Raw genomic sequence first — 16,043 nt, 5'->3', positions numbered from 1 at the left:
ACATTCACCGTTCTATCCAAGAGAGGCACATGCTAATGTCCCCAGTTTCATCTAGGTGTGGCACATGCTGTCATTACAATTCCGTCTAATATGTGTGTACTGTCTGGATGCGACTCAGTCACAGTAGAGCATTACTCATTTGCAGTGATCTTTGAGCTACCTAGATGCGACAGTAGTCATCACTGGCAAATCTGTCTGGGTCTTGCGCAGCCAAATTTCACAATTCTATCCAAATGCGCCTTAGATGTAGACCAATGTCAATGACTACCTCCAGGTGTGGCGAAAGCCAACATATAAAAGTCAGTCTAAGTGTGGCACATGCAAGCATTTGTAGTGATAATATAGAGTGGTGGGGCTTTCTGGAGTAAAGTAATTGCTCTACTCCCCACCCGTGCCACACTTACATTTTGGTTGCTGCAGGTTGACGGCTGGTCGCTGGCTTCACTGCGGACACCTGCTGACATTTACCGGAGCCGCCTCTGTAGAAGCCGCCCTTTGCCTTGGGGCCCTTCTACAGGGGCTGCCTGGCAGGGGGCTGCCTTGGGAGGTTCAGGTATAACCAGATGAGTCCGCCAATCAGAGGCCTTGGGCATGGAAGTGCCCTCCTAGTGCTTGTAAATGGATCAGCACCTTCCTGCAAGGGGGAGTAATAAAGGTCTTCTCTGACCTTGCATCAGCTGACCCAAGCATCATCCAATGTGGGGTCCCACAATGGTCCTGCATTGCACCTACCCTCTACAACCTCTTCAAGTGGCCCCTGTTCAAAATACTGGATGCACTGGGCATCTCATACACAAACTATGCTGATGACACCCAGGTGCTTATCCTCCTCTCGGGCGATTACCTGTCTGACCTGAACACCATCGACACTATTTACTCAACAATCCAATCATGGATGGCGGAAAACTGGCTATGTCTCAACAGTGAGAAAACCGAACTTCTGCTGATTGGATCCCCCTCCACCCTGGGCAAGCTGGACAAGCAATACAGCTCATTCATTGTAGACAACATCCCCATCACTGTCTCTCCAGCAGTCAAGACCCTTGGTGTCTACCTTGATTCCCAACCTTACCATGACCAAGCAGGTTAATGCCATTGCATCAACCTCAGCCTATCATTCCAAACTTCGTAACGCAGTAAGACCATTCTTGTCCCAACAAAATTGCCTCACCATCGCCAGAGCAATAATAGGCTCAAGTATGGACTACTGCAACACCCTCCTTATAGGGACTTCCAGCAAAAATCTTGCTAAACTCCAGCTGGTGCAAAACAACACCCTCATGGCAGCCACGGGCGTATCTCGCAGGGACCACATATCAGGGCTCAGAAGACACATCCACTGGCTAACTGTTCAAGAATTATCTTCAAAACGCTTGCTCTGACCCATAAGTGCCTCCACGACCTAGCCCCCCCATACCTTGCCAACAGGTTCTCCAAACCTGCTGCCTTCAGACCTTCTAGAACCGCATATTCTAACACCTTAATTGTACCCAGAACAGGCAGAGCGCGCTGGTGGTTCTAGCTTCCCTGCCGTGGCTGCCATCACCTGGAACGCCCTTCCACCCAACATCACGCAAATTGACTCCCATGCTTCCTTTCGCAAGGCCATCAAAACCAGCCTGTTTGTGTAACCTGCCTGTAGTCACTCTCTGGGTGACCAAGTATCTATCTGTGCAATCACGTACCATAGCTATGAATGTCCTTGGGCGGCCTCACTGTAACCCTTTAGGTAAGCCCTCTTATCCTCTGTGTTCTCAGCGCCTCGATGCCCGTCGGCTGTAGTGCGCTCTATAAATACAAAAAATAAATAAAATAAATCTAGGCCCCTTTCAGAAGCTATATATGCGATATGATATCCGAAAATTACTTTTCCTCTGCACCATGATGTGTTAATCCCCAAATGGTTATTTGCTGTTGGAAATGCTATGCACCGTGAATGAACATTACTGTAATATGCGATTATCGACATGACCATTTAATAAACAAAGTTGGATGAAAAAAAACATTTTGTATGCAACATTTATACAAGAAAATATTGGCTCAAATGAGCCTAGTTAAATTAACCTTGACAGTCTCCATAACTCAAGAGAAGCTCAACAGTCATCTGCCTGATGGATCTTTGATAACTCCTCTTGATGTCACTATGCGTTCGGAGTGTAACTCCTTCAGGGGACTATGTACTTCCTGCCTATAGTAGTAAGTAAAGAGCAAGTTTAACTAGTTGGTTACAGTCAAATTACTACTGCTAATCTGGACATACTTTCACCAACCTTAGTCTTCAGGTGAAAATGCTCCAATGGCTCATGCTGCTCAAAAAATGTGATCTGAAAATAAAACCTACGTTTTTAAAACTACCTTTAAACTATCATTAAAAAATGTAGAATACTAAATCACTCGAAACCGAGTAAACTTAAATGATTGCTGTTAGCAGTGTGATTGCTGTCAGCAGTGGCTCAGCGAGCACTGCAAAAATAAGAAAACTATCGAATATTCACCTGTGGTACCCTCTCCCATACTTAGATGTTCCCGATAATAGTAATTTAGCAGAAGTCCTCACCATGTGGGTCGTCATTTCACGAGCACTATATTGCCAATAGCATCCAGGTTAGGCCTCACGCTGCACTCAATGCGATGTTGTTACGTGAAGGTCCATGTAATGCGCAATGTGAAAACGTCCCCCAAACTCACTCATAACATGCATGTAGGCCCAATCACCATCTTTAGGTGATGTCCGGCTGCTCATCTAATCACATACAAATGGATAGGCCTTGGGTAATGACCCGGGGCGAAGGCCCTCGTCCTGAGCAAAACTATGGGCCGTGGGGGGGATACACCTACCCCCGCATCCCTGCTCGGGGCTTATTGCGTAATTAACAATAATGAATTTCATATTACTTTTCACAAATTATAACACCAGTACCCTTTGCCAGTAAATATACAAATTACCTTTGTGATACAATCGTATGTTAAAATTCCCAAAATACTGTTTGCAAGAACGGATGTCAATACATTATACGGATATTCAACTAGACAATGCGCTGTCATCGCATCCAATTACAAGGTTTTAGCTCTGATATATCTTTTAGCATTTCTATTGACAATATTACAATCTCCAGTAGCCAATGTCCCTATTGAAATGTGATGCAATGAAAAATAAAGTAGAATTTACTTTTGAATACAGGGAATTGTTTATTGTTATTATGTACGAGAAATATCAGATTTGAGTTTGACAGTAAAAATCACTTAGGAAATATAGTATAATAAAAACAAAAAATTCCATGTTTCGAACATTGTTTAATAATAAGGGTTGTTTTCCCACGAGAGCCTCTGCGTATCTCCTCGAAGTTCGGGAAGCTCCAAAATTCTAAGTGCCAAATGTGATCATCTATAGGACCCATATGATTGATCTGAATTTCCAAATATTGCTTTAAATAACTACTGTACAGTTCACCTGAACTGGTGAGAAAGCATACATAAAAATATCAGTTAAAGCAAAAGGAGGACACGGATGTTAATTTGAGAGCTATATGTGCACAGGGAAAAAGCAATCGAAATCCCAAAATAGAAAAAAAATTATATATTATGCAGCAATTAGTAAAGAACAAATCTTAATTCTGAAGACACTGCTAGTGCATGTAATGTGCCGTGTTAAACTTCATCCTCGCTGATGCATCTTGCGATGATACTTCTGTTGGTGGTTTTAAGAATTTATCCTCAGATACCATCAAGTGCGGTTTTTGACATGTTTGGTAATGGAGGATAGTTGATTTGTGGGTCCAGAAAAGTGTTCTGTTTACAAGCATATGTTTCTAACAGCTTTCATCGGTTAATTCTATGGCGAGTACAATACAACGTTGGTGAACATGGTGATTTGACCAAGATCACACAATTTGATCAAGTGCACAAGTCGACCAAGCACAAGAGAGCATCAGATGGTCAGCTGAGCAGAGAGCTTTCCCCAACCAAAAAGGTGATGTCTAACAGGATGATTTTTTTATAGCGCTTAATGCCAACATATCACAAGTTCGTAAGGGCTACTGCAAATCTGTCCGATATGGGAAGGGCATTGGCAGGTGGTGTATGGCCTTCAGTCCAATTGGTCATTACGGATAAATCTTTACAAAGCCATCTCAAATAAAATGCTAGGTGTCCAAATTGCCTCTTGACATGAATGATACCTACTAAGAAACTGCCAGGGTGGGCATCTCATTAAACCACCATTTGACAGTTGGTTTGTCGCCAGATTTACAGTGCCTCAGCAGTTCTTGGTTGGCAGGGGTCACTGCCCCAAACATCCACAGTTTACAGACTTTTTTCAGCACCTTTTCATTCCATCTATCCTCGATGATTAACCTAGGACTACCAGCCTCCTTTGGCCAAGTGGCACAGTCAGGAGGCAGAGCTTACAAGGAACACACAATTAGGTATGTTTAAACGAACACTGGCGGGAATCTGAGACCTATAGGTTAAACTGAGAAAAACGCTGCACGTACATTAAGCTTTCTTGATGGTATTGGAAATTTAACTTACAGTTTTCATGCAGAGTTGTGTCATCGTAGTATGCAAAAAAGTGAGAAAGCTTTGGATGATTACATAACTACTGGGAATTGCTATAGGCAGCTTTCCATTCGAATGTATTTTGGTCCATCTTTGACATTCCAGCCAGGGTACTGCCTCACCTGCTGCTTTTGCAGGCACTGCCGTGTTTCCAGGGTCCACCCTTCAACTTTATTTGGCACCCGGAAAAAGTTGAAAAAAATAAACTCCCAATGCTGCCCTGGTCTGCCTCCCTAAAAGCAACCTCTGCTCTGCAGGATACGCGCGCGCACACACGCGCATGAAGTCTGCAAGAGATGGTGTGTACTATAAACTGACTTAAAAATACGTGGCTTTAAATTCATAAGAATCATGATGGAAATTGGAAGTAGAACATAATGCTGTGGTAGCACTGGCACACTCTTCTTAAAGGATCGTGGAGAGAATTCAATTTCATTTTTGTCAAGGCAATTAATTTACGCCCAGGGTCTTGAAACGTCACCTTTTAGCTATAGCTGCACAGCTTCAAGCAGCCCTACAGATAGGGGGTCTATCTGCCACTTTACCTAAAAATAGACACATACTCCCGAAAAATAAATAAATAAACCGGGAGTAAGAATATTCCCAACAAAAAATAAAGACACTTAAGACCATGTGCTCCTGCTTTCAACCACACAGCTCCATGGAAACGTTTGGACCTGTAGGGCACATACTATCACAGGAAGAAACTGCTATTATTACTGCCCGATTGGAAGAAGTAAACGTGTATCTTTTTTAATATGTATGTATAACTAGGTGCAAACGAATAATTTTTACAAAAACCATTTCCGTTTTCCAGTTAAAACATTTTTACTCGTTTATAAAAATACTCTCATTGGGAATTGGAGTTACGTTTTTACTCTGTAAAAAATCATTTTACTCCCAACCTTAAAAAACAGTAAAAAACACCTGCTTCAAAATCTTCTGGAGGCCCTGGCTTCAAGTCTGCCACATCTTTTGGAAGATCATCTAGGGGGACACGGTTGTCAATCGCCTTCATCTCCTTCACCGTGTTGCAGAAAGTGCCTCTGGGTGGCCCATTGAATAACAGCTTTTCCACATCCCTTCCACACAGACTCCCTGAGAGGGGGCAGAGCCAAGTAAATGGCATCTTCCATCCCCAGGGTAAGTGGTTAATGCAGCCAAGTACCACTAATGCTGCATGTACTTTCCTTGAGTCAGTTCTTCTGCCAGTCAGTCCAATCTGCATAGTTATCCCAACAAATCCTGTCTAATACCAATTAAATGTGATTCCTCAGGTTGGTTACGTTGAGAATCCAGCCCACAGTACAGCAATGTTGTTGCGGCTTGGGAAGGGTAGACTGGGTAAGGCTTTGTCCAAAGTGTTAAGTGTTGGGGTTCTTGCTTGCTAAAAGAGCGATCGCAATGGTGTGGAAGGCACAGGGAGGATCCAACATTGGAGATTGGCGCAAACCAATACGCAAGTAAGGGCTGAAATGGATTTGAGCGACTGAATGGTACCAGCGGGAGAGGGAGTGTCACAGTAGGTCATGGAGTACTGGAACAAGTTGATAGTACGGTCTGACTTAAGACCACCGTGGGATTGGAAAATCGGACTGATCACTGTTACGGCAGTTCTGTAAGGTAACAGGAGGTAGGGGGGGATGTCGCTAATGTTTGCAGTGGATGGATATGCGAGGTGCGGGTATGACTTTCCCCTTACATGTAGCTATGTTCTAAATGAAAGGTGTGTAATCGGAAATATGTATGTTGCCTAGATATATCGACATGATGAAGTATATGGAAAATGACAAAACGTTTTTATTTTTAAATGCGATCTCTTAATGCATCTATGAAGGAGGGAGGAACTCTTCAGTTTATTTAAGCCAATAAGGGCGGCAACCCCTGGGCCAGTCCCCACTTTCTGGAATACACTGAGGGGATCCGTTATGCAAAGGGCCAGGCAGGATGGACAAAAGGGCAGGTGTGGGTTTGGGAAAGAGGTGAAGGATCAAGTGGGACCCAACGAACATTCTTCCTGCACAACAAAAAACAACTTCAAAACTACCCACGACGTGTGCCTTGATTGGATGTGGAGCCCTTGGAGGAGCGGTTCCTTTAGCTGTGTAAAACTATCCCTCTCCTTGTTCCAGACATCACCATCCTCCATTCATACTTCACTGCCTAAATACTCTTAGTTTAATTCTGAACTCCCTGGGCGACATCCTTCAGCAACTGAATGTTTACCTCACATCCAGATCTCACTCTTTTTGTTGTCATACATGTTGTTGACCTTAAAGCCTGCGTCTGCTCCTGAATCGTTCTCCTAACTCACTCATCATCCACTGCTTTAAGGCATACCCAACTATCCATCCTGGTCAGAGCTTAGTGTTGGGTATGCGATGCCTGAAAGCCTCAAAGGGAGAGACCTCTGTGGTGGTGCAGGTGCTGGTCTGTCCTGGAAGATGCACTTAATCACTGCTTTGACCCTCACAAGCTCACAGTTATACAGAAACATCAACCAGGTTGCGGTTCAGATGTCCCACACAGCATTCCCCTTGGGATCATAGAGGGAAGCAGGATCATCCAGTGTCGGCTAGGAACACCTCAGTTTTTCCCCTCGATTTAACTGGAGAGCATAGTCTGGGAGTAGTTTTCAACGGAAATACTGCCTCCAAAGCAGATTATAAAAAATAACACTGCTTCTGTTGGTCTCAAGCAATACGGGCCAGGAGGCCCCAATCGCTCCACCAGAGAGCTGCATCCTGGCATCAGGACGAGACTGAAGAGTGTTCCTGCTGCCCCTGCCCACCATTCAGGCCCAAGCATGAATCCAACTGACCCCTGGCTGTGAGCGCCCATCACATGGTAAGGCAGTATTCCAATAGGGTGATTTAGCACAGATAACAAGCTTAGCGCCGCCCACCCAGACCTCCCACCAGTTACAGTCACAATAAACTGCAGCACATCTAATGGGCGAGATAGGTTTGGTCCCCGTTGGGGAGATTTATAATTGTTGTGCTTCTTCCCAATCTCCTAGTGAGACCCCCAGCACTTTTTGCTGGACTTCTGGGCCTTTTCCTTTATATCCTAAAGGAGGGGAGCCTTTTTCCATTCATTCATTCTTATGGGCTCTACCTTTTGGAACTCTGTTCTCTGTGTTTTACTTTTTGTATGGAGTCTACTTTCCTCCATATCTCTTAAGGCATCTATTTTACTTTTGCACCACACCGCTTCTTATGGGCATAACCATATCCTCACTTTTTACTGTTCTTAAGGATAGAGAGGAACTTGTTATCTCGCCTAAAACGTTATGTGGCATGCCAAGGCGACACTTAGTATCCCCCTTCTCTTTGCTCCCGTGACTTTTTAGTCACATAGAAGATGGTCTAATTATGGCTGGCGGCAGTGGACGCGCTCTACCGACCATGGTGCCATTCTTTTCCCCATACTGTATTCACAGTCCCAGTTGTGCACAATAGTGGCACCCAAGTACTAACTTGGGGGTTTCTTTCTTTTTTTGCCATTTCTAGCGGCGTTCTTTCTTAGCTCTTCTACCATTCTGGGAGGGGGAGTTCTGTATGAGTTCTGTATGAGGGTTTTGCCTTTGGCAGGAAACCTTGGGTGTCCGCGTCTAGGCTCCAAAGTGTCCGGGCAGGCAGGAAGTGGATTTTTTCACTCCTCTGCCCTTTGTCAGCCTAGGTGCCTGAACGGAACCAGCTCTCACTGGGGATCTGGCTGTCCTGATTTGACAGCCACCCGCCCCTTTTGTAAACTGCTGAGAGAGATTTCAGAGGAGTGCGTGCTGAAACTAAATAAAAGGTGAGGTTCCTGAGGTGAAAGGCAAGTCGACCAGAAGATGACCAGAGATGCCTGCAGACCCTTTGCAACACTGAAGTGGCCACTCCTGCCCTGACCCCATTTTCTATGCGACAAAGGCACTCCTAAGAGGACAACGCCTTCCCTTTGGCTGATGGGACCAACCAGCCCTAAAACGAACTACAATCAGAGCCATCCCCGAGGTGCTAAGGCGTTCCAGAGCTGTATACCCTGAATACCAGGAGACCTCCGACCCAATCTTAGAGCACCGTCTTGCCATGGCCAAATCTGTCCAAGTCTTTGCTGAGCTTCAGGTGAACCTTCAGAGACACAATCCAACAACTCATCTCACCAGAGTGCAGGACTCCAGAAATCGAAGAGGATTGACTGGGAGAATCGTGTCCTTTGTTGGTGCTGCAGGAAAGGCGCCAAAACCGCAGACTGACCAGAGAAGCTGATGAAATCCATGCTAGACGTCCTCCCTCAAGACTGATGCTTAGAGATCCCGTCCTTTGTCCTGCCTTTCGTCACCAGATCAAGGAATCCATAGATCGGGTCCAGCACTGCCACATCGAGTAGAAGCCAGCCACAAACAACTCTTCAAACCAAAAGGTACTGTGTGGAAAAGGGTATTGCTCACAATCCAAAATGTCACTTCAGAGCGTTGAGTGCACATAGAGGTGTCCAGAGTACCCCCTCTTACCTCCAACCCAAGCTGCTGCTTGTGTCCCTTTAGCGAGTCCTTCGACAGGGTCTCCAACATTGTATTAATCGTCCAGCATCTTTAAGACTAGAAAGTATCCACAGGATCCTTTTCTGTTCTGCTGCTTCACAAGACTTTGAGCCTCTCCAACTGCCAATTAGCCGAATTGGACCTTTAAAAAACAGTGTGCAAAGAATCTGCCTCTAAAACCTCAAGCTCTGCTACTGTGACTAACCAACTGTTTTCCTTCCAAAAGAGTGTATCTTATGTGGTTTTGTTAACTAAATACAAATACTGTATATGTGTGTGTGCACGCAAGTGTGTTATTACCGATAATACAGCAGAGTGGTCAGTGTCAAAAAGCTCTAACAATTGTAACCATAAGCCACTACAAACTAAGCAGTGGCCTTTGAAAAGCAGCTACAAGTATTCTACTGTGTTTTGGTTTAACGTACTAAGTATTTAAAAACGTATCTTGTGTAAATATATATTTTATTATACATTTATGTGCAAGTGTTGGTAGCTAGGTTTGGTGTACTTACCTACAGCTCACATCTTCCTATTATGATAAGCCTGACTGCTCTGCCACTATACCAAGTTTCCACGAGTAGTACCGATACTGGTAGCTGATGGTGTCAAGCAGCCCTACAGATAAGGGGTGTATCAACCCCCTTTACGCACTAAGAATAGGCTAATACTCCCAAAAAATGTAAGTAGGCAGTAAAAATACTCCCAACAAAAATAGGAAACGGACACTTAGGAATTTGTGACCCTGTTTTCACCCAAACTGCGCCATGGATCTGTTGGAACAGTAGTGTATGTAGAACCAGGAGGAGGAAACTACTAGTATTAGTGCCTTATGTGCATGAATAACTAGGTGCATAGAAATCCTTTTTACATTTTCTTTCCAGTTCAAACATTTTTACTCGCTTATGAAATACTCCCACTGGGAAATGGACTTACATTTTTACTCCCCAAAAAATAATTTTACTCCCAACTTAAAAATAAAATAGGGAGTAAAATTGCTCCCACTTGAAAATCTTATCTGGAGCACTGGTGTCAAGTTACCCAGGATCTCTGAGGCTACAAGCTGGAGCTAAGTAGCTCCAGCAATTTTGAACCCAGTACAGCCTTGTACACAACCTAAACTCACCATCATACCGGATATTTATCTCGTGGTCTTGTAATTTTAAGCCACAGTCCAATCTCCATCGACACTTCACCCTCCTCCATTCTCTAATCTAGCCACTAGCTTGCCATACCCATCATACCCCTTCTCGGCATGTGCCTACCCAGTCCTACAGATAAGAGGTGTATCGGCCACTTTTACTCCCTAAAAAGAGGCAAATACTCCGCAAAAATAAAAATAGGGAGTACAAATACTCCCATCAAAACCTACCAAACAGGCACTTACCACCTTGTGCCCCTGCTTTCTCCGACATAGTTCCATTGATATGTTTATACCAATAGTGCACATAGTAACACAGGAAGAAACTACTTCTTCCGATCAGGTAGTTATAATAGTGAACATGTCTTATAATGCTCATGAATAACTAGGAGGAAAGAAATAATGATGAAAAAAAACACTTCTTTCCAGTTTCTTTCCACTTCGTTCCTGTTTTTACTGGCTTCTAAAAAAAAAAATACTCCTATTGGCAATTCAACGTACATTTATACTCTCCAAAAAACCATTTTACTCCCAAGTTTAAAAAATAGGTAATAAATACTCCTACCTCCATACCTCCAAATCTTATCTGGAGCACTGTGCCTACCTAAACGTTCTCCTCCTTACTGTCCTCTTTTCCTGTCCCTCAATCTCCACTTAGCCCCTTGCTCTGGCCTGCTGCTCCCCCATACACCCTCTTCTGCTCTCATCATTCATTTCCTCTACTCCCTCTCTAGATGGCACCCTGACCACATAGCTCTCCTACGCCCTACCCAGGCTAACGTGATCCATCCTATTTGGCATTCCTCAGCCTCTACACCCCCACCCCAACCCTGCCCTTAGCCCCTCCCCCACTGGCCTCAACCATTTATCTGCAATAAAACTTATTTTTATCACTGAGCACTTCATCCCACCACCCAAAAGTATTCAATGGCTATTAGCGAAGCTTGAATCTCCCACATGACACAGCAACCATTGCTGCACTACGATTTCCCACTCCACTCTCAAAATGAGATAGGATAGGTTACTTATAAAACGCTTAATACACAAAGGTTTCTAAGCGTGGACCCGGGGATCAAACCTGTGTTGCTCTGTGTCGTCTTGCTTCCAAGGCGAGCACATCGCCCCAGGCTATTTTGATTTCTTGTTCAGCAATGCCCCTGCCCAGAGGGTCTCAAAGCACTTCACATGGTTCAAAAGTTGAAAAGGTGGGAGGTGAAACAGAAGTAAAAAAATGTTTTCGGGATATGATAGAAAGTGTAGGATAGACAAGTGGTAGCAGGAGAGGAGGGCAGGGCTAAGTGTGGGGAAATGGTTATATTGTCTTTCTGAAAGTGGCAATGGAGGCGTGTATAGCAGATGTGAAGAGGTGGGGTGTTGCATGCTCTGGGTGCCCACGAGGTAAATGCTTGTTTTTGGATGCATGTTAGTTTGCAAAGTGGAATGTGTAGAAGATGCTGGCTGGCTGGCTTGCCTGGTATTCATGTGGGTGATGTGTTTGAGTTTGTTGTGAGGGTAAGATGGGGTTTTGTGGTGGATGGCTTGGAATACAACGCAGAGTCCTTTGAAGACAATTCGCTGTGGTACAGGGAGCCTTTGGAGCTGGGCGAAAGCTGGGGTCATTGAGTGAATGTTTGGGTAGGTGGAGGTTGAATCTGGCTGTTGCATTTTGTATGGCTTGCAGGGGGGGGGGGGATTGTGATGTTGGGAGTCCTGTGAGGAGAGCATTACTGTATTCCAGCTTGGACAGAACCAGTGCTTGGACTGCTGTGCAGAAGTCCTCAGGCAGCAGGATGCATCTGATCTTGTGTAGGAGGTGCAGTTGTATATTTTGGTGACAGCGGCTACGCAGTGTTTGACGGAAAGGTGGGGGTGATGTAAAGCTGACAGATTTGAAAGCTGCGGAAAGGGATATGTGTGGGTTGTCCACAATGAGTTCTTTGATCCAGGGTGCAAGGTCAGATTTGTGCCAAGGGGGGGCAGATGAGGAGTGCTAAAGTCACGCTTCCGCTCCCATGACCACTCGGGTGGTGAGCTACTATATGCACCACCAGCAGTGTGCAGGATCATTGTGGCAGCATGTGTCCTGCACAATGTTGCAACACGGCATAGCATACCAGTGGACATGGTGGTGCCCCCACATCCGCAACCACATGTACAGCGGCTGCGCATTGGAGGGGAACGGGCACGTGGCAAGGCTGCCCGTACCCAGCTTGTGGCACCACTTCCCACTTAAAATACAACCCCTGCGGAGTGCGCAAAGCCCAGGCATATTCCAGGTGACAATCAATGATGACAAAGGGACAATCATCTGTCCCAACCGTAACACCCTGAGAATGTGTCCTTGGAAGTGCTACACTGTGTTCATCCCTTCGTACTAAATGTATCTCAATCCGGTGTGCACAGAAGGAACACATGGAAGATGGAGTATGCCACTAACACCATGCTAAAGTACACATCTAAATGCCAGTAAGTCACCTAAACCCTCCCACAGTTCATGTCAGCTGGTTGACACACCATGCCATGGCATGGCATGCAATGTACAAACTGAGAAATAAATGGCCAACACATAACACAACTGTCACCAAGCGCTCAACGTAACAAGTTCAGAAATAACTCAATAATGTACACAGGAACATCAATTGGCCAGTACAACATACCAGAAACACAGGACCCGAGGGGGGGCGCTGTTGCGCACGTCGAAAATGGCTGCTTAAACCCGAGGCTCCCGCGCTGCCTCTACATCCTGAACTAATAAATCCTCATTCTGGCTGACTGGTTTGCTGCAATTTGGTTGACCTGCTGCGGCCGGGGTCCTGCACGGGCGGTGGAAGTTTGAGCCCGAAATAGTCCTGCGTTTCCGAGATCTGCCCCCACGAAGTTCCTCCGACACGGGCGGTGCTCCCTGGCCGGCTCCCGGCTCCGGAGGAATCCACCCGAGTGCCGCGGCTGCTGTTTCTTGGGGCCTGCGCTGGGCGGAGCTCCCCCTCCTTGGCGCCGGAGCCTGCCATCGGACGGAGAGGACTTGGAGGCCCGGTGCCACGCCGGATGGTCGATCTGTGTCCCGGCCCATTCCTAACCCGTCGCTGCTGTTTTGGACCCCCTCCCCTCGCCCTGATCCTTGCGGCTTCTTCTGGTTCGCGATCCTGTTGCCGCATAGCCCCGCGAGCCGGACGGGCTGCGGGTGGTGCTGTGGGCGCCGCTCCATCTTGAAACCTGGTCCCACTGGCGGGCGTGTGGCCCCCTGGTCTGCCGCCTGCTCCCCTCTGGGCCCCTCCGGCAGGATCGACCGCTGGACCCGCAATCCTGCTTCTTCTTCGGGCGGCGTGCTTCAGATGCGCCCGTGCTGCTGAGTGACCGCTTCCAACCGGGCCGGGCACCTGAGACGCCTGGAGTGCTCCGCTCGACAGGTGAGGCGGCGTCCGGTTTGCCTCCAGAACTTCTGATTCAGGGCTGCGGTCCTCCTGCCTCTCTAGACCCGCAGTATAGTTGCTGGTTGGGCTGCAATCCACTCATTGTGCTGTGACGGATCCCCGCTCGTTATAACTACTACTAGTTCTTCGTTACATTGGATACACGGCCGTTCTGATTCCTGCTGGTGGGTACCTCTGGGAGCCGTCATACTGAGTGTCCCGAGGTGAGCTGGACATTATTGACACGGGAGGATACAATCCATCCTTATCCCGCATTCAGTTGAGGTCCCCTCGTGTCCGCTCCCGGAGGTGGTGGCCTCGACCCTGCAGAGCACCTGTTTCAGATCCAATACACAAATAGAGTTGCTACGATCATGGGGGAACCTGGCAGATCCAACAGAGCCCCTAAGACCCCTGGTGGCAGGAAGAAGGGCCCTATGGACACATTCACCAATGCGGTCAGTCACTCTGAGCCAGTTGACACCCAGCGGAACGAGGGTGAGCAGGGCGGGTGTGAGGTGCTAGACAGAGAGGATAAATTGGCCATGCTAGTCCAGAACGGCTTTCTGGCTGTAAATACCAAACTGGATGGGATAGTTGCTACTATTGGTTCCCTGAAGGCCAGAATCGATAAGGAAAGCGCGCGTGTCACTGAGGCGGAAGGTAGGATAAGTACTACCGAAGATACTGTTGGTCAACACAGTCGTGACATAGCTCATATCAAAGACACTATGAACAAGCTGCAGAGTAAGTGCGAGGATATTGAATCTAGGTCCAGGAGGAACAATGTCCGAGTGGTAGGTTTGGCCGAATCCTTCGGCAAGGGCCAAATGGAGAAAAATATGGAAGAACTGTTTAAGTCCTTATTTGGGCCCAATGCATTGTCCGCACACTTCCTTGTCGAGAGGGCACACCGCACCCTAGCGCCGGCTCCCAAACCTGGGGCACCACCGCGAACTGTAATTGCTTGTCTACTAAATTACAGGGACAGAGACACAATCCTTCGTTTGGCCAGAGAGGCGGGCACGCTGCTCTATGAGGATAATCGCATACATATCTACCCTGATTTCTCCGCCTCTGTTCAGGCTAGCAGACGCTCGTATGAACCGGTCAAGAAGCTCCTCAGAGAACGGCAGATCACATATGCCATAATGTTTCCGGCCAAAATGAGAATTCAACACGCTGGTAGATCGCACTTCTTTGAGAACCCATCCGAAGCCCTATCATATATTGAAGCTTCTATACCCCTCCCTCCAAGAGGAGAGCGACCTGCCCTGAACAATGGACCTCGGCCAGCAGACTAGGAAATGCACACCTTCATGTTTGGCACTGAGCTATTGTGGTCCCCAAGGCGTGGGCCATTCTGTTCTGAGATTACAGTCAGCCATCTTCTGTGAGTGGTGGCGTTGGAGACCTGGGATGGCGGTCATGTGAGGCAACATGACTACCCCGGGAGTATTCCACACGTTTGGGGTTGCACACTGTCGAGTTGGGGGAGACGGTGAGGGTGGCGGGGGGGTTAGGGGAGGGAAAGGTTGGGACTGTTTGTTTCGAACCCTATGTTGTAAAGTGAGTAGGCCCCCCCTCTACATGGGTCACAGCTTTGTGAAGGTTCTTTTGGGAAGTTCATGTTGGTTACTGTTGATACTAGTGGTCTGGAGCTCACTGACACGGTCTGAGATGCATGATACTATGTCTGGGGGATGTCCGTTACTACCCACGCAATCCTTTCGTATAGCTCTCCTCACGCTCTTGTTATTACCCGTAGGTTACATTTCCTGTGAAGGTCTGTTCATGCTCTGAGGGTTAAACTTATCTCATGGAATGTGAGGGGACTGAACAATCGCTCGAAAGCCAAAAAAGTGGGAAATTACATTGTCAGACATGGTGCCCAAATCATTATGCTACAGGAAACCCATACTATGGGAAATGATAATGAGGTCATCATGCCCGGTTGGGGCAAGTCCAGGTTCTATACCAACTATTCATCCCAGTCCAGGGGGGTTGCCATTCTTATACACCCGAATCTTGGGCTCCGGCTTGAGGGCCATAAACTGGACCCTTTGGGCAGATACGTCCTTGTCTGGGGCTCGATATTGGGCCAACGGATACTGTTGGTCAACACATATGGGCCTAACATTGATGATCCCACCTTTTATGCTGATGTATATCAATTGATCGCTGCTGTAAATAGCCCTACCATAATCTGGGGAGGAGATTTCAATGTTACCATAGACCCGGTGCTTGATAGATCCAGCACAATTGCGAGAGCACCTAGCAGGGCCTCTCTTATGGTACAGGATGTTCTGTCTCAGCTTTTCCTTGAAGATGTCTGGCGGGTTCTCCACCCGACTACGAGGAGTTACACGTACTACTCATCGGTTCATGATTCCGAATCCAGAATCGA

At 46.8% G+C, this 16,043-nt stretch overlaps 1 protein-coding gene across 3 annotated transcripts in view; it reads right to left on the bottom strand.

Annotated features, from left to right (window-relative positions):
• Positions 1-16,043, bottom strand: part of DNTTIP2 (deoxynucleotidyltransferase terminal interacting protein 2) — a 308,996-nt gene that overhangs the window by 143,820 nt on the left and 149,133 nt on the right. Inside the window, exon 2 of one of the 3 annotated variants that reach the window (XM_069611232.1) lies at positions 1,686-1,788. The exons of the other annotated variants lie outside the window; for them this stretch is intronic. Coding sequence (XP_069467333.1) covers positions 1,686-1,688 — 3 coding nt within the window. The 5' untranslated portion in view covers positions 1,689-1,788. The remainder of the gene's footprint in view (positions 1-1,685; positions 1,789-16,043) is intronic. 3 annotated transcript variants of the gene reach the window in all.

This window comes from Ambystoma mexicanum, chromosome 8 (genome assembly GCF_040938575.1).
Source record: "Ambystoma mexicanum isolate Mex_15411 chromosome 8, UKY_AmexF1_1, whole genome shotgun sequence".
NCBI classification, from domain to species: domain Eukaryota; kingdom Metazoa; phylum Chordata; class Amphibia; order Caudata; family Ambystomatidae; genus Ambystoma; species Ambystoma mexicanum.
Note: the sequence above shows the minus strand (reverse complement) of the source record. Positions and strands in the feature narration are given on the sequence as shown.